We start from the raw sequence: 22,993 nt of genomic DNA, 5'->3' as shown, positions 1-22,993 counted from the left end.
ATAATTAATTATATTGTCCATCCTTATCAACATCATGTCTCCAACGTACCCTCAATTTATGGATTCCATTGCGGTAGAATCCAGCCGGGCGTGAGGCAAAGTATTGTTTGAGTGCCGCTTCGACCGCTCCCCGGGAATTGAAGCTTCTTCCTTCGAAGGCTCGCGTCATATCGCCAAATAACCTATAGTCGGAAGGAGCAAGATCAGGAGAATACGGGGGGTGAGGGAGATCATTCCATCCATATCCCATCAGCTCCTGTTTCACTTGTTTCGAAACATGTGGGCGAGCGTTATCATGTTGATAGTACACTCTCAGGTCTTTCAGGGCCGAACGGTCGACTGCTTTCTTGAGGTTTCGTAGTTGAGTAGTGTAGAGGTCTCCAGTTATTGTTTTGCCCTCGGGCAGAAGTTCCCAGTAGATGGGGCCGTCCACTCCCCACCACACAGAGAGCATAACTTTTTTCGGATGAAGGTCGGGTTTTGGGACATCCTGTGGGCTCTCTCCTTCTCCAACCCACTGGGATTTCCTGTGGTGATTATCGTAGAAGACCCACTTCTCATCTCCGGTTATTAGCCGGTCCAACCATCGATCGCCCGCGTGGAGAGAGAGAAGAGTAATCGAATCGTCGACTCGGCGGTCAAGGTTGGCTTGAGTCAGGTGATGAGGTATGAATCGACAAAAAGTTTTCTCATTCCAAGAGACTTCAAACCTTCAAGGACTGTGCTATGGTGAACTCCGAATGTGACAGCTAGTTCACGGCTAGATTGAAATGGATCCGATTGCAATGCGTGCTTCAGCTTGTCCAAATCCAACTCACGGGGTCTCCCAGAGCGATCCTTTTCATCGAGCGAGAAGTCATCTTTTTCGAAACGATGGAACCAATTGCGAATAGTATTGTAGTGAGGGGCATGTGTGTTGTACACATTCTTTCAAGAAAGTTTCCGATTCCTTTCATCGTGGGGTGAGATAGGAAAAAGGAAATCAAAACATGTCTGATGTGAATAGCAGTGGGGAACAAACTATCGTTTCAATTACAGATGAGGAGCAGGGAAGGAGATGGGGACTTGTTTATATGGAAGGTTCTTATCACCTTGTTATTCACTAAAGTCGATATCATACACAGCCTCCATATACGAGAACAGTGATTAAACAAACAGAGTGACAAAGACTTTCCCGCCAACCTAATACTTGGAAAGATTGTAATGTTTTTTCAACTCCCTCGATATGTGTTGTACCGTTAATTTGTAATATGACATCCCAATGTCTCCTCCATTTGCCATTTCCACATTTGTGGATTGCCAGGAGGCATGAATTGATTACCAAGGTGCACAGTCCCAGATACATAAAACTCAGTCTGTATGATTTTTAGGGTCGATTGAGTGACTCATGCCCCATTCTCACTTCTTTCTCCTTCTTCGTTAACCTATTGAATAACAATCGATATACTGCAGAAATCTTCTCTCTCCACTCTCATCATTCTTATACACTCCGAGGGTCATCAACACCCTCCGCCTGCCGCCAAGTCTGCTGGCTCACCACAACACCTTCTTGCCTCTCTTCCGAATGTTCAGTCTGTTTTTTGCTCTGTCATTCCTATACTGTCCGTGGGTCTTTTACACGCATCGCCTTCCACCAAGTCTCGCGGCTCATCGCAATTCCTTCTCCGTAGTTCACTTCTCTCGTAAACCGAGACGACGCAAGCATATTCGCTCTCTATATTCTTCCTTCCGTTGTGACAAGAAGCATTATTCCAGAGAAGATCTCTTCAAAAAACTTATTAGGTACGTAATAGACTATTTTGAGACCGGAAATAGCATAGTCAAAATTGAAAATTCGGCGTTTTTAATAGTTTTATTCGTCCAGAACTCGAAAAGATAAAAGGTCAAAATTTTGAGCAAAAACTTCACTTTTTGGTTCAGAAAAATGATGGTTGTTGCAGCGGGTTTCGAAACAGAAACTACTGTAACATACCATACCTCTAACCTACAGAAAATGGGCAAGAACACCAAAGATAGTAGAAAAGGGAGTGGGTGAACTCGAAGGATTGTCTCTATCACATACAGCACGTATAGCCAGAATGAGAGATGAAACTTTTTAAACATTAAAATGTTTCTTTGAACTTTCAAATTCTGAAAGTTGAGCTTTGCAATCGGTGTATTTCAAACTCTGAATCCATGGACTGTCGAGCTGATCTTCATAGCCAATGTTTCTTTTCTCTGATAGTATGCACAATTCTTCGTGACCTGGACTAACTTTAGAATACGTTTCTCTATCGGTCCGTTAGCGAGTGGGTGAGTCGGCAGCAGATGACGAAACACCGTTCTTACTAGAACCCTTCCTAAAGGGTACTTCGATTGACCAGGAAAAATGTTGCGCGGTCAGAGACACACGGATGCCCAGAAAAGACGACGCCTTCACTCTCGCTCTATATTGTGTTCCTATTAGCTAAGTGTGAATAACTAGAAGATAAAATTTTAGGGTGAGCCATAAGATGGAGGATTCTCATCGTCTAGAATAACGCTTTTATTTCCTTATCTAATCTTTTATCGCTCTTAAATGTCTATTACTGGGTTGCGCCCTAAAATAACTATCAATCCATATACCTCGCTCTCCTTCATTTTTGTTTCCTCTACTTCTGGGGACTTCTTCGCGACAACCTCACGAGTCGCTTCTCTCAAATTATTCTCCCCGCTTTGTTCTGGTACACACAGAAAATTTTCCTCTACTCCTATGCTCTCCCAAAAACAACCCCGCTGTCGTGTTGAACGGTTTTCTCTGTCCCTCCTCATGTACATCACAATTTTTCTTATCTCTCCGTAAAAGTACAACTGGGCCGTTGCATCGCGTCCCACATTTGTGCGATTCCTATTTTATTTTTCTCCTTATTGATTGATCATTCATATTTTGAATACGAAAATCATAGTTGTAATTGAGACCCTAGCAATTGAGAAGATTAGTTTAAGGCTTTATTAGCGCATTCTGGTTCTGGGCCATTTTCATTTAGCGGGTGGTCCCAGAATAATCTGAAATACGTTAATCGGTCCGTTCACGAGTCGGTAAGGATCAGGCAGACAATAATATATTTTGTAGACGGACAAGGGTCATGCACATTTGAGAGAAGAAGAAAGGGTCCTTGGTCGTTGCCATATTACTGTAGGCCAGTGTTCCATTATTATGACTGTTCGAGAAAAAACGGTGGAGAGCGGATATCTCGTTTCTCACAGACATAAAAAGAATTACCGTATTTTTGAGCCATTTCAAACTTTATTCTCCTATTGTATAAATTTCCAAAAAGAACAAATAGCTAATAAAATATGGTAGTTTGTCCTTGTTTAGAAAAATTCAAATTTTACCTTTATTTCTTACTTGATAGACAATTAATAATTGTCATTTTCTCATTTTTTTTTTCAGATTCTTCAGTGTCCAAAACTACAAAAATGAGCGGAAAGGAAAACAGAATCCAATGTGCCTCTGGAGCAAAAAAGCCAGTGGAACCTACTGAGAAGGATCCGATTAAAGATGGGTAAGTAGTAAAACAGAATAATTAAATTGACTTAAAATTTTCAATGAGCGGTGCCACAGCGTTGTCGGTTGGCTCTATTTGATAGTTTGAAAAGAGATTGGTGTTCATTTGGAGAGATACAGTACCATTTTTGAGACTTTTCGGGTTACAAATTAATTTAAGTTTGAAATGGCTCAAAAATACGGTAATTCTTTTTATGTCTGTGAGAAACGAGATATCCGCTCTCCACCGTTTTTTCTCAAACATTCATAATAATGGAACACTGGCCTACAGTAATATGGCAACGACCAAGGACCCTTTCTTCTTCTCTCAAATGTGCATGACCCTTGCCGTCTACAAAATATATTATTGTCTGCCTGATCCTTACCGAGTCGTGAACGGACCGATTAACGTATTTCAGATTATTCTGGGACCACCCGCTAAATAAAAATGGCCCAGAACCAGAATGCGCTAATAAAGCCTTAAACTAATCTTCTCAATTGCTAGGGTTCTCAATTACAACTATGATTTTCGTATTCAAAATATGAATGATCAATCAATAAGGAGAAAAATAAAATCCATATGGGAAGCACTTCGCGGACGATAATAAAGTTGTAGTGGACAGCTACAAAAAGAACAAGGAGAATAAGAGAAGGTATATGTGGAGGGGGATTAACATTTTCTGCCAACGTAGGGTTTTTTTGCATGATTTTATATCCGGGTTTTATTGAAATCTGTGGGTCTTTTTGCTGGTGATTTTCTACTTTCGGTTCTATGTGACCATTTCAATTGAATGAGGTTAGCCATAAAGTGAGAACTGCTTCCGTTTTCTATTCGGTATTTCTTATCTCTTTGGCATACAGTACCAGTCAAAAATTTACAATAATGCATTTTCCAGTTGATTCACACATTAGAGATATTTGAAAATTTGAGGTCGCGAAAAAGTTTCGAACTCTCAATTTTGATAAATTAGATTGCGATTTGCTGTTTTTAGGGTAAAACAAGTACGAGAAACACAATGATGATAAAATGCAAGCTGAGAAATTTTTAGTTTTCGAAGTATTTAGGTCACAATTTAAAAAAAAAACACTTAATTTCCAAAAATCCATCATGTCTGAGTTGATTTTCGGCCACTTTGACCATACATATTCTGGAGTCTGGAGCTAGGCTGTTCAGTTTTCAATCATTTCAAAAACTTTGAAAGGTTTAAAACAAACTTATATTGAAAACTTTGCACTTACACTTTTTCCAGCTATTTGCTGATTTCGGAAATAATACCACTTTTTGGTCCGTTTTCGTACTGAAAACGTAAAAAATAGGTGTAAAAAATAGGTGTATAGAATTCGGTAAACAGCTGAAAAACTAGAAAAGTTCAAATAATTATGTGATTGTAAAGTTTTTAACCGAGTCGTGAACGGACCGATTAACGTATTTCAGATTATTCTGGGACCACCCGCTAAATGAAAATGGCCCAGAACCAGAATGCGCTAATAAAGCCTTAAACTAATCTTCTCAATTGCTAGGGTTCTCAATTACAACTATGATTTTCGTATTCAAAATATGAATGATCAATCAATAAGGAGAAAAATAAAATAGGAATCGCCCAAATGTGGGACGCGATGCAACGGCCCAGTTGTACTTTTACGGAGAGATAAGAAAAATTGTGATGTACATGAGGAGGGACAGAGAAAACCGTTCAACACGACAGCGGGGTTGTTTTTGGGAGAGCATAGGAGTAGAGGAAAATTTTCTGTGTGTACCAGAACGAAGCGGGGAGAATAATTTGAGAGAAGCGACTCGTGAGGTTGTCGCGAAGAAGTCCCCAGAAGTAGAGGAAACAAAAATGAAGGAGAGCGAGGTATATGGATTGATAGTTATTTTAGGGCGCAACCCAGTAATAGACATTTAAGAGCGATAAAAGATTAGATAAGGAAATAAAAGCGTTATTCTAGACGATGAGAATCCTCCATCTTATGGCTCACCCTAAAATTTTATCTTCTAGTTATTCACACTTAGCTAATAGGAACACAATATAGAGCGAGAGTGAAGGCGTCGTCTTTTCTGGGCATCCGTGTGTCTCTGACCGCGCAACATTTTTCCTGGTCAATCGAAGTACCCTTTAGGAAGGGTTCTAGTAAGAACGGTGTTTCGTCATCTGCTGCCGACTCACCCACTCGCTAACGGACCGATAGATAAACGTATTCTAAAGTTAGTCCAGGTCACGAAGAATTGTGCATACTATCAGAGAAAAGAAACATTGGCTATGAAGATCAGCTCGACAGTCCATGGATTCAGAGTTTGAAATACACCGATTGCAAAGCTCAACTTTCAGAATTTGAAAGTTCAAAGAAACATTTTAATGTTTAAAAAGTTTCATCTCTCATTCTGGCTATACGTGCTGTATGTGATAGAGACAATCCTTCGAGTTCACCCACTCCCTTTTCTACTATCTTTGGTGTTCTTGCCCATTTTCTGTAGGTTAGAGGTATGGTATGTTACAGTAGTTTCTGTTTCGAAACCCGCTGCAACAACCATCATTTTTCTGAACCGAGAGAGCAGATTCTTTTGGTATATCGATTGTTTTTCATGTGTTAACGTCGTCTCAAGAAAAGGAGTGCGGAATGAGTCATTCAAATGACTCTCAAAATCATGCAGATTGACGTTTTCTGTCTCTGAGATTGTTTGCCTTGGTAATATGCCTTTGGGAAATCCACATTTTTGAAAATTTTCAGAATGAATTAATTGATTCAAAACGATAAAATTAGCACTTATCCTAGTTTTAGGTTCTCTAGATGATTCATCAGAACAATAATACATGTTTTTTCTAAACCATATAATGGTTTAAAAAGATTGAGAGCGGTTACTTCGTTAAATTTTTCTCAAAGGCACAAGATTGAACTATTGTATTTTTTGGGCCCATTTGAAAATTTTTAATTTTATAATATGTCTCCAGTTTCTCAACGTTTTTCGTTATTTCGATTCGTTTTGTTTTTGTTTTACATAGGTATGGGTAGGTCTTCAAGGACCCTTTCCTCTCTTCTGGGATGTACATGACACCTTCTGGAATACCAAATCCAAAATTAGTGATGTTTTGTCATCTGCCACTGACTCACCGACTCGGCATATTTTATCGATATGCTGTCGGATATTACGGATCTAGATGACGAAACAAGCCTCATGAGAAATTGAACTATGAGGACTGAAAGGTTCAAGGAAAAAAATTACATTTTCGATCGGAATTCTGTCCCTTCATGTGGAGAAACCAGAAGAGAGGAAAGGGTCCTTGAGGACCTACCCATACCTATGTAAAACAAAAACAAAACGAATCGAAATAACGAAAAACGTTGAGAAACTGGAGACATATTATAAAATTAAAAATTTTCAAATGGGCCCAAAAAATACAATAGTTCAATCTTGTGCCTTTGAGAAAAATTTAACGAAGTAACCGCTCTCAATCTTTTTAAACCATTATATGGTTTAGAAAAAACATGTATTATTGTTCTGATGAATCATCTAGAGAACCTAAAACTAGGATAAGTGCTAACTTTATCGTTTTGAATCAATTAATTCATTCTGAAAATTTTCAAAAATGTGGATTTCCCAAAGGCATATTACCAAGGCAAACAATCTCAGAGACAGAAAACGTCAATCTGCATGATTTTGAGAGTCATTTGAATGACTCATTCCGCACTCCTTTTCTTGAGACGACGTTAACACATGAAAAACAATCGATATACCAAAAGAATCTGCTCTCTCCACTCTTTACATTCTTATACAGTCCGAGGGTCATCAATACGCACCGCCTTAATCAAGTCGGCTCAACGCATCACCTCCTCCTCCTCGTCTCTCCTCCTTTCCGAATATTCAGTCATACGTTTTTTTTTCTCTATCCCTGACGACGCACGCATATTCGCACTCTTTTTTTTTTCTTCCCTCTGTGACAATAAGTACTAGTTGAAAGGAGGCTCAGATCTTTCTAGGAAACTTATCAGGTACGTATTCGAATACTCTGAATCCGGAAAAAGCATAGTCGCGATTAAAGATTCACACTTAATCGCTTTAAGCTCAAAATTCGTTCAGTACGTGTCTTATCTGCATCCGTTGAGTTCATAAAATCACGAGTTTCGAATTCTGAATGTTACATCCCGATTTTTTTTGCAAAACAAATGTTTTGAACTGACCAACTCATTGCTTTTTCTTGCCTGTGAGATACTAGGCTGTGAAGACAAAATGGGTAGCTATAGAAAAAAGTAATTTCGGAAAGGTTTTTCCCCACATAGAGGGGTGGATTTTTCCCCACATAGAGGGGTGGATTCCTAGCGAAAATGTAATTCTGCTTTGAACTTTCAAGTCCTTGTAGTTGAATTTTTCATGAAGCCTGTTTCAACATCTAGGTCCCTGATTCACGACATCTTATCGATAAAATATCCCAACGATATTTTTCTTTCTTTTCAATAATGCGTACAACTCATCGTAGCCTAGACTAACTTGAAAAGATGTTGATCTATCCATTCGCAAATTGGTGAGTCAGTTTCAGAAGACAAAACACCGCTAATCTGCCTTTTTTGATATGCCAAAATATGTGATGCACATCCGAGAAAAGAGGAAAGATTCATTGGTTGTTTCTGTTTGACTGTAGGTAATTGGTCATTGCTTTACTATCGTGAAAAAAAGATGATCATACGTGACCAAAACGATCTCTTGAATATGTTCAGAGCCAGCCTCGGGCGCTCATGCCATTTTTGAAATTTCTTTTTAAACAACGTCGTCCCATTATACTGGTATAAAAACATCTGTTGGGTGGAAAAGAAGCTTTGGTGGCGGTTGCCGCAGGCCACAAAAACGGAAGCTACCGTAACCTACCGTCACCTCTAACCTGAAGAGAGCGAGCAACAACATTAAAGACAACGGGAAAAAGTGAGCGAATTCAAAAGCTTTTTTTCTAATATTCATATAAAGAACATTCGAAGCGAACAATTTCATCTGATTGTGAACTTCCAACCCTGAAGTTGAACTTTGCATTTGGTGTATTCCAAACTTTATCCATAAGGAGTCAAGCTGATCTGGCGGCCATTGTTTTGTTTCTTCTCTTCAAAATGGCTAGTAATTCGGAGATAAAAAAAGGTAAAACAACTGGTTCTACCCTCCGAATTATGTGCCCTCAATATTACGTACAACTCTTCGTGACTTAGACTAACTTAGAAGGTCTAGTCGCGAGTCGGTAAGTGAGCGGCAGATGGCCACACACCGATCTTCCTAGAAACGATCCCAAAAGATACTTCGATTGGGCAGCAGACATGGTGTGCATCTGAGAGAAGAGGAAAAGGTGTGCTCAGAGACATACGGCCCAGAAAAGATTCACCCATTTACCCCTTTACTCTTTCTTCATATCGCGTTCCTACCAGCAAATTGCAAACGACTAGATGATACAATTCATCGTCATCTACAATAACGTTCTTATTGGCTTTTCTCCTCTTTGTATTATGTGTTTCTCGACTTATCCAAATTTCATCTACCACAAAACAAATCAATTTTAAGATTACTTTTTATCTAATCTTTTGGCGTTATTGTGCTATCATTGGGTTGCACCCTAAAACAATTATCAATCCATATTCCTCGCTCTCTCTTTCCTCTGCTTCTAGAGACTTCTTCGCGACAACCGCACAGGTCTTTTCCCTCAATTAATGTTTTTCTCTTCCTTCTGGTACACTCAGAAAAATTTTCTTTACGTATATGCACCTTCAAATACATCTTCAAAACACCTTCAAAAACAATTGCTGTCTTGTTGAACAATTTTCTCTGTTTCTCCTCATGTCTATCACTAATTTTTCTAAAAAAGTATAACTGGGTCGATTTCTCTCTTATTTTTTTCTAACTTGGTTGATTATATTTCGAATTTTCATAGTTTTTTCCAACTCTTTCTGTTTTCAGATTCACCGGAACGTCGGCCGACAAAAAAAATATCGAGAAAATGGAGACTGAGAAAGTGCAAAGAAGATTTACCATAAGTCAACCTCAACTATCTCAACCAGAACCGAAGGAGGAACCAAGGGAGGAACCAAGAAACAAATTACAAATTACAAATTACGTATTACAGGAACAATATACAAATTACAAGGACTTACGAACCATTGTCAGACGCGTAAGATAATAACTTCACGACAGTGAATTCGACTAACTAAAATTTTTCAGTGATTTGAAGGCGAGAATCGGAAAACCGAAGGAAAACCGAGAAGACGAACCAGACCGCGAGGTGTCCCCATTGCCAGCTTAGGATATCCTCATCAAACTGAGGAAAAGGTTGAGGAGTTGGTCAAAGCCTGCCCCCGTGTGAGCCATTAGCTGGTCAGTTATTTTTTCTAATTCTGAGCATATTTTTTATTACAGGCTCTTTGTTTTCTTAGAAAATACAGTTTGGAAAAGAGCATCGAGCTTGGAAATAACTATAGGCCTCCAAATTTAGCCGGGATCCTTCTGGGCAAGAATTTTGGATCAGAGCCATTTACGACACTAGAAGACAGAGATGCAGGCGCTCAGTTGAGAAATCAGGTAAAATATTGAAAAATGAGGAATGATTTAAACTTTTCTTCAACAATTTCAGTTTAAAAATGTGATTGATCCGAAGGAAATCACTGAGGAGTGCTTGAGACAACAAGCGAGGAGACCTGTTGATTTCAATAGGCTGCTTGTGGACGTTTCACCAAAATAGTAATATTGCAAACTGAATAATTTTAATAATGTGTCTTAACATGCAGTCCAGCTCCAGTGAAAAAATCACAAGCTTCTAAGAAGAAGAAGAAGAGAGTTGTCCAAAGAGCCTTCAGAAAACGACGATGTAGAAAATAAGCAATCGGTTCCTGCTGATGCACAAACGACTGGCACTCCGGAAGGAAAAGAAGACAAGTCGAATGGAAAGAAAAATAGAGAGAGGCTATTGAAATCAAGCAATGGTTCGAGGTAAATTTGAAAAATGTGTCATTCTTAAAATTGTTTTTGATTTTCAGAACTGCTGCCATTAAGAACTCAGAAACTCGGAAAAACGGACATTTTGGAGATTCGAAATGTGAGACCGACGAGGAAGAAGAGACGACCAGTCTGAAGAATCGACTGAGGTAATTTCCAAAAATGAGTCGCTCTCATAATTACCTCAATTTTCAGAAGCAAAATGGCGCTGAAGAAAGAAAGTTCCGAGTCGCACACTGAATGAGAGGAAGATACGTCACCAGTCCAAAAGCGAATTTACAGAAATGCTGTAGTTCTGAAGCAAAATAATATGAAATCATCTGAGGATTCATCCGGAAACGACACCGCAGTCGAAGACCATGTCGTCGAAATTGAGAACCTCCGCAGGTAATTTCCTAAAGCATGACATTTTCAAGAAATTGCTACTTTTCAGAATCCGGCGTGCCCGCGTAATTTATTCGCCATCACCTGTGGAGCGATTTTCGACTAGACGACAAGAGAAAAAACGCTCTACTGATGAGGAAAAGAAACAAAAAAGGTCGGGGTAATAAAATTCAATCTCTGTCTTCTTAAAATGTCTTCGATTCAGAGCTCGACGGCCACATGTAAGATCTTCATCGAGTGAAGAAGCCGAAATACACGGAATCCAACCTCGCGTGTTCCGAACATGAAGAATCCAGCAATTCTGATGAGGAAGAAAAAAGGAGACCATTAAGGTAAATGATTTTTCAAACTCCTTTTTCAAAAATTTTCGTTAATTCAGATTTCGTCGAGCCCGTGTGAGACCTTTGTCAGCCCACGTGAAAAAGCCGAGACTTGCGGAATCAGAATCGGAGTCATCCGAAGATGAAGAAGCAGTTGCACCGAAAGCTTGCGGGAGGTAATTTCCCCCAAAAAAGTCACTCTCAATTACTGTTTATTGTTTTAGAAAAGTAGGTCCGAGAGAAAGCTGAGTCAAAGTCCCAAGAGGAAGACCTGTTAAAAATGCCTCGTCAGCGGAAACAAGAGGCTATAAGTGAGTTGCTCAATGAATAGCCTTTTTAAACAATCCTTTTTTCAGGAACTTTCCGGAATCTTCACTGAAAGCGTCATTGTCCAGAAAAATATCTCTCCGAAAAAGAAGCATGCAACGTAACTTGGATCAAACTCCATCAGCGTCCGAGCCGTCAAGAAAGAAGAGATGCGAGAAGGAATCGGATTCTGATTCGGAATATAACTACGAAGAAGATGAGAGTGATGATTATTAAAAAATCTTTCCCCTTCGTTTGCCAACCCATCTTCTTGTATCGACCTGCTAGCTCTTTCTTTTTTCAAGTTGTCCAGCTGTATATGTTTTTACCAAGTAATTGAACAGATTTTCCATTTTCTATTAGTTCAAATTCCACGATTCTACAAATTTGTGATCTGGATTATTTTTCGTATCCTTTTTTATTCCATCTAACCCTTCTTGCTTTCTTCCTTTTTTCCGTTTTGTTTCAATCTTTAAAAAGTTCCAAAGTACAATATTTGACCGTTTTTGTTTTAAATTTGAAGTCCATATTTTCTCCTTCTTTCTGTTTTCATTGTGTTTATCCACTTGTTATTATTCTTATCCCTACACATTATGTTAGCGCAAATTTTTCCGCTATTGTTACAAATTGCTCAATAAATGCATGCAACCTACAACAGCTGACAAAATCTTCGGTCTGAAATCGTTCTCCGTCGTGTTATCTGAGAAAATGTCTCAAAATTTGCAAAAAATTGTTTAATTCGAAAGCAACGTTGGACGGTGAAAAATGTGACAGTAATCTTGAATAGATTCCAAATAAACGTCCTACTTATAATTTACTAGTTCCAAGATTTAGCTTAATAAAATCTAGCTTAGAAGTCTGACCTACTGTAACCTTTTCATCCTTTTTGCACCGACCGGATACATAAATCAATCATACCTTGCTCCCCGCCCTGTCTCAAGAGCCTTTTCCCGTCATTTTTCAGGTAGAAAATGTGGCACATCAAGTGGAAATTGCTAATTTGAGATGAACTCTCTGCTCGAGAAAAGCAAAACCGATCCTTTTTCTCGGAAATAGACATGATGTATTAGTGGGTGGTGTCAACCGGAGAGAAAAGGGAGCCACAAATTTGTGGTGACACCGCCTCCTCTCGTGATTCGTCTTCTTGGTCATCTTCAGTTCAAATGAGGTTGGAGATGGGGCGAAGTGTGAAAAAAGAAAGAGCATCACAAAGGCGAGAAAATAGATCTCATTCTTCGTGACGAACGACGTGCACGTTTTTGAGGACCGCCCTCCCTTTTTTGAAACCTCCTCCCTCCCTCTTCTGTTTCCTTCTGTTTCGGAAGAAGGAATATAATTGAAACCGGACATGAATTGGAATATATATTCCCTTTTTTTCTCCATGTCCTTTTGAACTAGACACGGCGATATCTCATTTGGCTCTATCCAGATTTCTTATATCTCCCTTTCACGCAGTATCCTATAATTTTCGCAAAAACAGAAAAAAAAACAATTCAGTTTTATGAGGCTAGTACGCTTTCCGACATATTCATAAATGCTTGTGGTCCCGCCCTTTTTCATTCTCTTGCGTCAACGGCTTCATTTTTTAATACCGAAATACAATTTCCATTGGGGTGCCCCAAAAAACCGAGGTAGCATAAGATTGATTATACTCATATCTTGAAATTCTTCTTCTTGTTCTTTTTTTATTTTTTTCATTATATTCGATTTTTCAAGTCCCCTTCTCTCCTCTCGATGAACACCGATACTATTTCCGCACCATCTTTCCGTGTATCATAAACAATTGGGAAGTGTACCTGTTCATTGAACCCAGCTTTCTTTTTCTGCTACTTCTTCATTCATTTATAGTATTTTTAACTTATTTCAGCATAATCAATCTCATTATGTCCGTGGATTGCAACACGGAAAAACTAGCAACACTGATGCAATGTTCACCAGTTAGGGAGGTAACCGAGCAGCAAACTCAAATGGCTCTGACTGATACTACAAAACGTTCTCTTGTGATTAAAATTGCCTACAAGTGAGTTTTCTTCATCCCTTTTTTTGAAGATAGCTGATTGAATTTTAGACATCTCGGCACGTCCACACAATATCCATATGGGAAGCACTTCGCGGACGATGGTAAAGTTGTAGTGGACAGCTACAAAAAGAACAAGGAGAATAAGAGAAGGTATATGTGGAGGGGGATTAACATTTTCTGCCAACGTAGGGTTTTTTTGCATGATTTATATCCGGGTTTTATTGAAATCTGTGGGTCTTTTTGCTGGTGATTTTCTACTTTCGGTTCTATGTGACCATTTCAATTGAATGAGGTTAGCCATAAAGTGAGAACTGCTTCCGTTTTCTATTCGGTATTTCTTATCTCTTTGGCATACAGTACCAGTCAAAAAATTACAATAATGCATTTTCCAGTTGATTCACACATTAGAGATATTTGAAAATTTGAGGTCGCGAAAAAGTTTCGAACTCTCAATTTTGATAAATTAGATTGCGATTTGCTGTTTTTAGGGTAAAACAAGTACGAGAAACACAATGATGATAAAATGCAAGCTGAGAAATTTTTAGTTTTCGAAGTATTTAGGTCACAATTTAAAAAAAAAACACTTAATTTCCAAAAATCCATCATGTCTGAGTTGATTTTCGGCCACTTTGACCATACATATTCTGGAGTCTGGAGCTAGGCTGTTCAGTTTTCAATCATTTCAAAAACTTTGAAAGGTTTAAAACAAACTTATATTGAAAACTTTGCACTTACACTTTTTCCAGCTATTTGCTGATTTCGGAAATAATACCACTTTTTGGTCCGTTTTCGTACTGAAAACGTAAAAAATAGGTGTAAAAAATAGGTGTATAGAATTCGGTAAACAGCTGAAAAACTAGAAAAGTTCAAATAATTATGTGATTGTAAAGTTTTTAATCTAGGTCTGTTTTCCACCCTCAAACACTTTCGAAAAGATTGGAACCTTGATAGCCCAGCTTTAGACTCTTGGAAATGATCAAAATGGTAGTAAATCATTAGAAAAATACTTCTGTATTTTGTATATCTTATTGACCGTAGATAGTTTCAGGAACAAATCGGATCAATCAGTGAACCGCCTGCTTCTGGGATTCCTCCCAACTGGTCAAAAACTGGTGCTCACCAATTGCCCAATGACTTCCCGTAATAATGGTTCGCTACCCAACACGAGCGCCAAAACAGAAAGCTGAGCTTCTTTATATTTATTTTGCATTTTTACTAAATATTCCTCTCAAAAAAACCTCTGTCCTTCAATTTCCAGGTCCTCATGTTTTAAATTTGCCATTTCAAAAAATGAAAATAATAGCTTTTTTTCGAGACTTCTCGACTGTCGGCTTGCAACTTCTGGACGGAAGTTGAGGGGGGGGGGGGGGGGCTCGGCTTTTGTACTGATCTTGGTCAGATTTTGGTCAGAAACTGCACACTGGCAGCATTGGGACGGACAATGGTCGGATTTTGGCCAGAATTTAAAGGCGCTGCGTGTTAAAAGGTCGGAAGCTTGCAGGTAGTTTATTGGATCTTGGTCGGCTTCCCACAATGTCTTTGCCGGAATCTGACCAAGCTCCAGCCAGAAGTGGCCGGAGACGCCTGAATTTCTAATGCAGACAGGTATTGTCTAGAAGTTGGAAAACAGGAAATTGGAGAGCTCATTTGTTCATAAGCATGCACCTCTCTTTTTATGCGATCATAAAAAATCTCGAAACGAACCTCTCAGTTTGGCAAAGTAATCTTGTATAATCGGAGAAGGATTTATGACATAATTCTACTTTTTTTATTCGAGAATCGTGAGTTTTGGGTACGGAGTTTTTTTCTAAAGTTGGAAAGGGTGGTGGGAATTTTAGAAAGGGATTATCGGAAAACTTTTTTCTCGAAGAAAAAATTCAAATTGTTGAAAAGTGTAGATATTGAAAAAAAAAATGAACAAAACTTTTTTTTTGGGAAGCAGGTGTTCATTTCATGGTGTGCAACGTTTTTTTTAGTTGCCTATATAAGCACTTGACACAAAAAATCTTGAGAAAAAAAGCTGGCGGCCATCTGGTTGTGGTGCCCTGGGCACGAAGAAACATCTGTTCTCCATTTGTACTATTCGTTCAGGGGTCCCGAGTGTCACAACTCATTTTTATCGCTTTCAGTAGGGGCACTAATCGATTGAAGCTGTTTATTTTTGTTTTGATGATTCTGACAGCTTTCTCGTCTCGATAAATCAAAATTACCACGTCCATTTTTTTGTCTGTCTATTTATCTTTTTTTTAAAGAAAAATCGATTTATATTTTTTGTCGCAGCTATTTTGTTTTTGCCTATTTCCCGTGACTCACTTTTAGATTTTTGCAATCGTTTTCATACTCCTCTTTTTGTGAATATTGAATTGCGATAAAAACAAATGGGGACTGTTGATGCGCTCTCACATTTCCATTTTTTCCTCCTCACTCGAAAACTGACGAAATCGAGCTAGTAACCATTCCTCTATTTTTCTCTTTTTCACTTTCCCCCAATTTCTCTATAAATATATTTAAACGTTTTTAGAATGCCTCCGAAAAAACAAGAACCCGATGAACGCGTCTTCCTTCAAATTCGTAATCGACAAATCAGCGAAAAAACTCTCGAAGAGCTCTTGGAACTTGCTGGAAAAATACCCAATCTTATTCTTGAAGACGAGGAGCTGATGGAAAAATACGCCGCCGCTCCGGAGAAGGATGAGCAATTGACGGTCAAGAGAGTCTGTAACAAGGGTGAATGCTGGAATTCGGAGCCGATTCCAGGATCGACTCACATCAAAATCAACACACAAGTTCCAAATGCAGATTTGAGAGTGCTAGAGGAATGGTGCAACAAAAGACAGCTTGTTCAGGTAGGATTTTTTGAGAAAATTAAGTTAAAACTAATAGAAATTTGAGAAATGTTATGAAAATTTTACAAAACCCAGTTGTTATTGATGTAGAGAAACTCCGAAAACTTAAAAAATTCAAATTATTTCCATCTAACCGACTAGAACCCTCTCATATATACACAGTCTCTAGTTGTGTGGGACACGTCATATGGTCTGTCATTTTTCCACATTGGTACGAAAAAAAAAACGATTCTCAAATTTCTCCGCTACTCGCGGGGTTTTTTTTGAGCGAACTCTTCTAGACAACAAAATGTCGAAAATATTCAAGCATAAAAAACTAGGCAAAGCGTAAATGAAATCTGTCACACTAAATTTTCCACCTGCGCACACACAAGTGAAACTGATTAGGACTTAGTGCTGACGAGGAGAGACGAGTGACATCATTCTCAGCCTCTCGACTTTTGGAAAAAAAACTATTAATCAGAGAATAATGGGTCTGTGGAAGACTGATTTGCATGGAGTCCACGCAGCGGGCTAACAGAAAAAAAATAAAGTTTTGGTAACGTCATAGCTGTGGAAATTTGTTTTTTGGTTTTTAGGTTACTGTAGTAGGAAAATATGGCAATTATCTCGATTTCTGGTAAATGACTTATCAACATATAACCAACATTTTATTAGTTGAAAAGGTTTTCATATATAACAGGAATCAAGATAATTGAGCTTAAAGTTGATTGTCTAGGTGGGCTTCGAGGAATATTGTATTTTCATTTTATTGCATGGTCATTTGGTAACAAGCTGAAGGCGCATCTTTATTTGTGTTACCAAATGACTACGTAAAGAAGTAAGAATACAACCTTTCTCGAAGCCCACCCAGATAATTATCTCGATTCTTGTATAAGAATTCTGTCAACTGATAAATTATCCTTATAATATATCCAATGTTTTATCGAAATTTTAGATTAAAGTTGATGGATGGATGGCTTCTATAAGAGGAAATAGGTATACAATTCCAATTTTAGAATAAGTTGATGAAATTGTTTGTATTTGGGCTCACTATCTTATGAAATCACATGTTCAAAAATCAACTTCTCAGTTGGTATACTGTACCATTTCCGTCCCAAAATCTCTTTACCTCATTTATCTCATTGCTCTTCCAGGCAGTCAAGATGCTCCCGGAGCACAATTTCTCAATTCGTGACACATGGAGACAAGTGCAGTCGGTCGCCAATCCGTCACCATGTTTCCAGTGTGGTGTCGTTGGATGTCTTCGTCGACAGGAGAGATGGCATGGAAGAGTGGTAGGCCTCATCAATTAGCACCACCATCTCCCGCATCTCCATCAATCTACGTTTCGTTTTTGAAGAAAGAAAATTTGAGATGTGGGGTGGCGTTGGGTTACGGTGGCAGAGAATAAAAAATGAGTTGGCTCTCTGAATGTGTAAAAAGAGAGAAACGATTTTTAGGACAATTTTCCCATTTTAGATGCAAAATCAGTTAAATAAGAGATTTTAAAGAGAATTTACAGATTCACGGAATGTTCCCGAACGTCCCAATCTTCAAGTTCCTGCATGACAAATCTGACAAAATCCCATCATGCTACTTCGTCCCACAGAATAGTGACATCAAAATTCTCACCAAGTTTGAGGACGCCTTCAAGAAGATCAAGGAAATCGACCGTCATTGTTAGGACTGGAAAAAACAAGATTTCTCTTTTAAGATATTTTCAAAAACCCTAATTTCGCCATGGCCTTTTTGTATGTTTTGAATCCCACCTGTATTGTTGCTGGTTCCCAGAACGTTTTCTCTGACTTCAAAACACACCCAAACAAGTTAATTGTAACATCGTCCTAATAATTTCCAATTTCTCATTCCATTTTTTATTGTCATAACTTTTATTGTCCGCATTCCTTCTCCCCTTGATTCCTCTCTTCCCAGTTGATTTGAAAATCCTGAATTGCTGAATACATTTACCTGGTGGATTTATATTTTGTCTGTAATAAGAATGGCCATAATAAAAACGACCTGGTTAAAAAATGTCAAGAATCTCAGTGCGGACAATTCGAAAAGTATCTGTCCGAGGCGATTGGTGTTACTCTTTTGATTGGTGGGCAAATGAGTGAAAGGAATGAGGTGAGTGTGTAATAGTGGGGTCCTCACACATCGTTGGGCTCGCCTCAAACCACTTCACTTGTTCTCTACATCCCCACCACCCCTCCTCGGTCTTCTCGCACCTACTTTAATTGTTCCAGATTGCCACTTCATTTGATGACACTCGTTGGTCCACATTTTTATTGTTGTCCCTTTTAGTACACATTTATGAATTGGAATAGTTGCGTGGTGTTTCTGTTCTCCACGTTCGTTTTTAGTACGAATGCGGTTATCAATTTTGTTGATTCGTAAGTTTCCAAGTTTTTTTGAAACCTGATAATTTCTGATTTTCAGTCAACACAATGTGATCCTAATTTTGACTGATGACCAAGACATTGAGCTAGGCTCGATGAATTTCATGCCAAAAACCACCCAAATTATGAAAGAGCGAGGAACAGAATTTACATCAGGGTGCGTTTTTTTTTCTATAGATTTCTATTTCTATATCAATAAAAAAATATTTTGCAATTGTTTTTCTACCTTTTTGACAATTTTCAAGAGTCTAGAGCTCGGCTGTTAAGTTTAAATCATTTTGAGAACTTTCGAGGATGTAAAACAAACCTAGGTTAAATACTTTTCATTTACGAATTTTTTCAAAAAGTCTTTTTGCTTATTTCCGATTTTTTAGTGGTCCATACTTTTCACCTTTTTAGTACTAAAACGGGCAAAAATGGGTCTTTCAGAAATCGGCAAATAATTGAAAAAGAAGGAATTTCCAAAAAATTTCTGTAAATGAAAATTTTCAATCTAGGTCTGTTTTACACTCCTCAAATTTTTCAAAGTAATTGGAAACTTGACAGCCGAGATACCTAAAAATAGTAAAATAGTTGAAAATCAACTGGGAAAAATGTCTTTGCATACTTATTGACTGGTACTGTAAATAAAATAGTTTTGTTTCAGATATGTGACAACACCAATTTGCTGTCCTAGTCGTTCTACTATTCTTACTGGATTATACGTACATAACCATCATGTGCATACGAATAATGGAAATTGCACAGGAGTCGAGTGGAGGTTTTTTTGTTTAAAAAATTGCAAAAACTGAGAAAAATAAAATCTTATTTAGAAAAGTTCATGAGAAAAAATCAATAGGAGTTTATTTACAAAACGCAGGATATCGAACGGCATATCTCGGAAAATATTTGAACGAATATGATGGGTAAACAATATTTCTTAATCCTTGAATCCCATTATTCAAATTGTCAGATCTTACATTCCCCCTGGCTGGGATGAATGGCATGCGATTGTCAAGAATAGCAAATTTTACAATTATTCAATGAATTCGAACGGAGAAAGGGAGAAATTTGGATTTGAATACGAGAAAGTTAGTTTTCCTCAGTTTTCCTGAACAAAAAGATAGTTTTCAGGATTATTTCACAGATTTGGTCACCAATCGCTCTCTTCGGTTTATCGAAAAGCATATTAAGACACGAGCTTGGCAGCCATTCGCCCTTATCATCTCCTACCCGGCACCTCATGGTCCCGAAGATCCAGCTCCTCAGTTTGCACACATGTTTGAGAACGAGTTCAGTCATAGGTAATCATTCAACAATATTGTCATCGTGAAATGAAATAATTTCAGAACTGGAAGTTGGAATTTCGCGCCAAACCCTGACAAGCAATGGTTACTCCAAAGAACTGGTAAAATGAACGAGGTTCATATTAGTTTTACGGATTTGTTGCATAGACGAAGACTTCAAACTTTGCAAAGTGTTGATGAAGGAATTGAAAGAGTGAGTTTCAAAATTGTTCATTCTGATTAGAACAGTTATAATTTTCAGCTATTCAATTTACTCCGCGAACTAAATCAATTGTGGAATACATATGCTATATACACATCTGATCATGGATATCACCTCGGTCAGTTTGGTCTATTGAAAGGCAAAAATATGCCATACGAGTTTGATATTCGAGTGCCATTTTTTATGAGAGGCCCTGGAATCCCTAGAAATGTTTCGTGAGTCTCCCCTATTCTTCAGATATTTTTAAAAACCAAAATTTTCAGATTCGATGAAATGGTGACAAATGTGGATGTCGCACCAACTATGCTAGCAATTGCGGGTGTATCAAAACCAGCAAGAATGAACGGAAGAAGTTTGCTGGAACTGGTGGCTTTAAAAAAGAAGAAGAGAAAGCATGCAGAAGCCTTGAAGCCGTGGAGAGATACAGTTTTGATAGAAAGAGGGTAAATTAAAATCTGAACCTTTTCACATTAACTAGAGTTTTGTAGGAAAATGCCAAAGTTGAAAAAGATTCGGGATCGATATATGAAACAGAAGAAGAAGTTCAACAAGGAGAACCGGCTGTCCAAGGAATGCAAACGGAGGAAGTGGCAGAGAGATTGTGTAGAGGGGCAGGTATTGTTTTTGGTTTCTATTAAATTTTTTCGGTTTTTTGAGTCAACATACAGTCTGGAATCTATCCAAATTGACCAAAAAAGATATTTTAAACTTTGGAGTCTTAAAGAAGTATCCCAGGTATTTCATTGCTCGGAAAAATTGATATCACAATCAATGAAAATTAAACTTCGTTTCTCTGATTGACCACTTTTTCGTAACACTTCAGAATAGCGAATAAAGAAACACAACTCTTATTTTTGATTGTGCCATTTTCGTGCCTTTCCGGTGAATTTTTCGTGCCATTTTCGGCATATCTTGATCGAGTTTGTACCAAAAGAATTGTAAATTTAAAAAATGTACTTTTTTCTGACAAATTGACTATTTTTAAACGAAAAGCGAAAATATGAAATCTGTTTTGTCTTGTCATCTATAACTTAGATTTAATACCATCCACAAAGCTTTCTTTTGAGAACTTCAAATTATGTATTTCCCAAATCTCAAAATCTGCTAAAGTTCCAGAACCAGAAATTATAGTCCACTCTTGAACGATAAACTTTTACAGCTGTGGAAATGCTACTACACTGTGGAGGACCGTTGGCGCATCTATAAGTGTCGTGATAACTGGGGAGATCAGTGCCCGTGTAGAAAGAAACGCGATGTGAACGATGATGACGACGACGTTGATGAGTTTCTGGATTATGTGGACCAAGAAAATTTCTCCTTCGATAACGAATGGTACCAAGGAGAAATTGATGATCACGACGATTTTGATTTTGAGAGTCACGAGGGTTTTTCACGTCAGAAGCGTGGGATACTAAGCAAGTGTAGTTGCTCCAGAAACATGTCACATCCCATGTAAGTTGAGTGTCGATTATTTCAAAGAATGCAAGATTTTCAGAAAACGATTGGAACGAAAACTGTCAAAGAAGCATTATCTTAATTATAAGAAAAAGTTGTGAGTGCAACTTTTCTGCCATTTGCATTGAAATCTGATTTTTCTAGACAAACTGGCTCACTGAAACCCAAAGACTGTTCTCTTCCACAAATGAACTGTTTCACGCACACAGCATCGCACTGGAAAACGCCCCCATTGTGGCCTGAAGAGCTTGGCGAGTTCTGTTTCTGTCAGAACTGCAACAAGTCGGTTTCTAATCTCGCAACGTCACAGTTTCTCACACCCCATTCTTTTTTCAGCAACACGTATTGGTGTCTTAGGACCAAAAACGAGACGCACAACTTTTTGTATTGCGAATTTGTGACCGAATTCATCAGTTTTTATGACTTCAACACGGATCCAGATCAGGTAAAAAAAGAGAATTACGATGAATCATGAGTGAAGCAGCTGCTCCGTAGATAAATCAGTTGCATTCTGAATGCAATGCGCCTCTTTGCTAATGGATGCCCTTCACTTTCCTTCAAAAACCTCCCACTGTTTTTCAGTTGATTAATGCTGTATACTCTCTGGAGATCGGGGTACTCGAGCAACTCAGCGAACAATTGCGGATGCTTAGGAAATGCAAAAATCGTCAGTGTGAGATCTGGAGTGCATCGCAGAAGTTGAGATCTCCAAAGTTGGTCGATTTGAGGGTCAATGAGAAATCTTTCCTTAATTATAATCTTGAGAAAACGTAGTTTTTTCATATCTGTAGACGGGTTTTTGTATCACTTCATGTTTATTATATTCATATGATGGTGTCATGAAAAATAAACAATTGGCAACAGTTTTTGTTAGCAATAAAATAAATAAATTGTGTGAATTATACAAGGATCAGTACCGGTCATGAAGAATTACAAATACATTTTATGTCAATGGATTTTTGGCTATTTTCACTGTTATTAGATGGAGCTCCGCTGTTAACTTTCAGATCACTCTGAAAACTTTGAAGGGTGAAAAACAAACCTAGATTGAAAACTTTGCAGTCACAAAATTTTCTGGGAATTATTATTTTTTGAGCTACCGTAAAACCTGTATTAGAACGTTTTTTGGGGAAAATTTTGTTTTTTCTTCTTAAAATCCTTAAAAATTATTTTATATCAAAACAATAACATCTTTATTTTAATGAAAACAAAAAACAACATCAGAAAATCAATCAATCTTCAGTTGGTTTTTTTTCAATTTGACTTCAAAAGACTTCCATCTTTGGACACATTGACTAGAAACGCAAAATTCAATTAGAGGGGGTAC

At 38.0% G+C, this 22,993-nt stretch overlaps 5 protein-coding genes across 5 annotated transcripts in view; all 5 read left to right on the top strand.

Moving 5' to 3' along the window:
• Positions 1 to 2,253, top strand: part of CBG14177 — a gene marked incomplete at both ends in the record, with an annotated part of 3,729 nt that extends 1,476 nt beyond the window's left edge. Inside the window, one exon of the mRNA XM_002644303.2 lies at positions 2,143 to 2,253. Within this exon, the coding sequence (XP_002644349.2) occupies positions 2,143 to 2,253 (111 nt within the window). The remainder of the gene's footprint in view (positions 1 to 2,142) is intronic.
• A 1,185-nt stretch (positions 2,254 to 3,438) lies between these two features.
• On the top strand, positions 3,439 to 11,713 carry CBG14175 (the record flags this gene model as incomplete). Its single annotated transcript, XM_045239464.1, has 10 exons — positions 3,439 to 3,524; positions 9,435 to 9,645; positions 9,891 to 10,052; positions 10,285 to 10,460; positions 10,508 to 10,615; positions 10,749 to 10,853; positions 10,900 to 11,004; positions 11,147 to 11,182; positions 11,230 to 11,346; positions 11,527 to 11,713. 10 exons carry the CDS (start codon positions 3,439 to 3,441, stop codon positions 11,711 to 11,713), a joined length of 1,293 nt encoding a protein of 430 aa, XP_045095347.1.
• Positions 11,714 to 13,359: 1,646 nt separating this feature from the next.
• CBG27639 lies at positions 13,360 to 14,683 on the top strand (the record flags this gene model as incomplete). The annotated part of the gene is made up of 3 exons (XM_045239463.1): positions 13,360 to 13,496; positions 13,545 to 13,646; positions 14,545 to 14,683. The coding sequence occupies 3 exons, from the start codon at positions 13,360 to 13,362 to the stop codon at positions 14,681 to 14,683; spliced, it is 378 nt and encodes a 125-aa protein (XP_045099479.1).
• Positions 14,684 to 16,018: 1,335 nt separating this feature from the next.
• CBG27638 lies at positions 16,019 to 18,008 on the top strand (the record flags this gene model as incomplete). Its single annotated transcript, XM_045239462.1, has 3 exons — positions 16,019 to 16,342; positions 17,479 to 17,619; positions 17,847 to 18,008. 3 exons carry the CDS (start codon positions 16,019 to 16,021, stop codon positions 18,006 to 18,008), a joined length of 627 nt encoding a protein of 208 aa, XP_045099478.1.
• Positions 18,009 to 18,637: 629 nt separating this feature from the next.
• Cbr-sul-1 lies at positions 18,638 to 22,440 on the top strand (the record flags this gene model as incomplete). The annotated part of the gene is made up of 15 exons (XM_002644301.2): positions 18,638 to 18,717; positions 18,764 to 18,880; positions 19,370 to 19,483; positions 19,536 to 19,628; positions 19,676 to 19,793; positions 19,837 to 20,006; positions 20,052 to 20,202; positions 20,251 to 20,426; positions 20,475 to 20,654; positions 20,700 to 20,826; positions 21,371 to 21,663; positions 21,707 to 21,763; positions 21,811 to 21,948; positions 22,003 to 22,111; positions 22,249 to 22,440. 15 exons carry the CDS (start codon positions 18,638 to 18,640, stop codon positions 22,438 to 22,440), a joined length of 2,115 nt encoding a protein of 704 aa, XP_002644347.2.
• Positions 22,441 to 22,993: the final 553 nt, after the last annotated feature.

Source organism: Caenorhabditis briggsae (genome assembly GCF_000004555.2).
Source record: "Caenorhabditis briggsae complete genome, chrX, whole genome shotgun sequence".
NCBI classification, from domain to species: Eukaryota; Metazoa; Nematoda; class Chromadorea; order Rhabditida; family Rhabditidae; genus Caenorhabditis; species Caenorhabditis briggsae.
The sequence above is the reverse complement of the archived record's forward strand: the minus strand, read 5'-3'. Positions and strand labels throughout refer to the sequence as shown.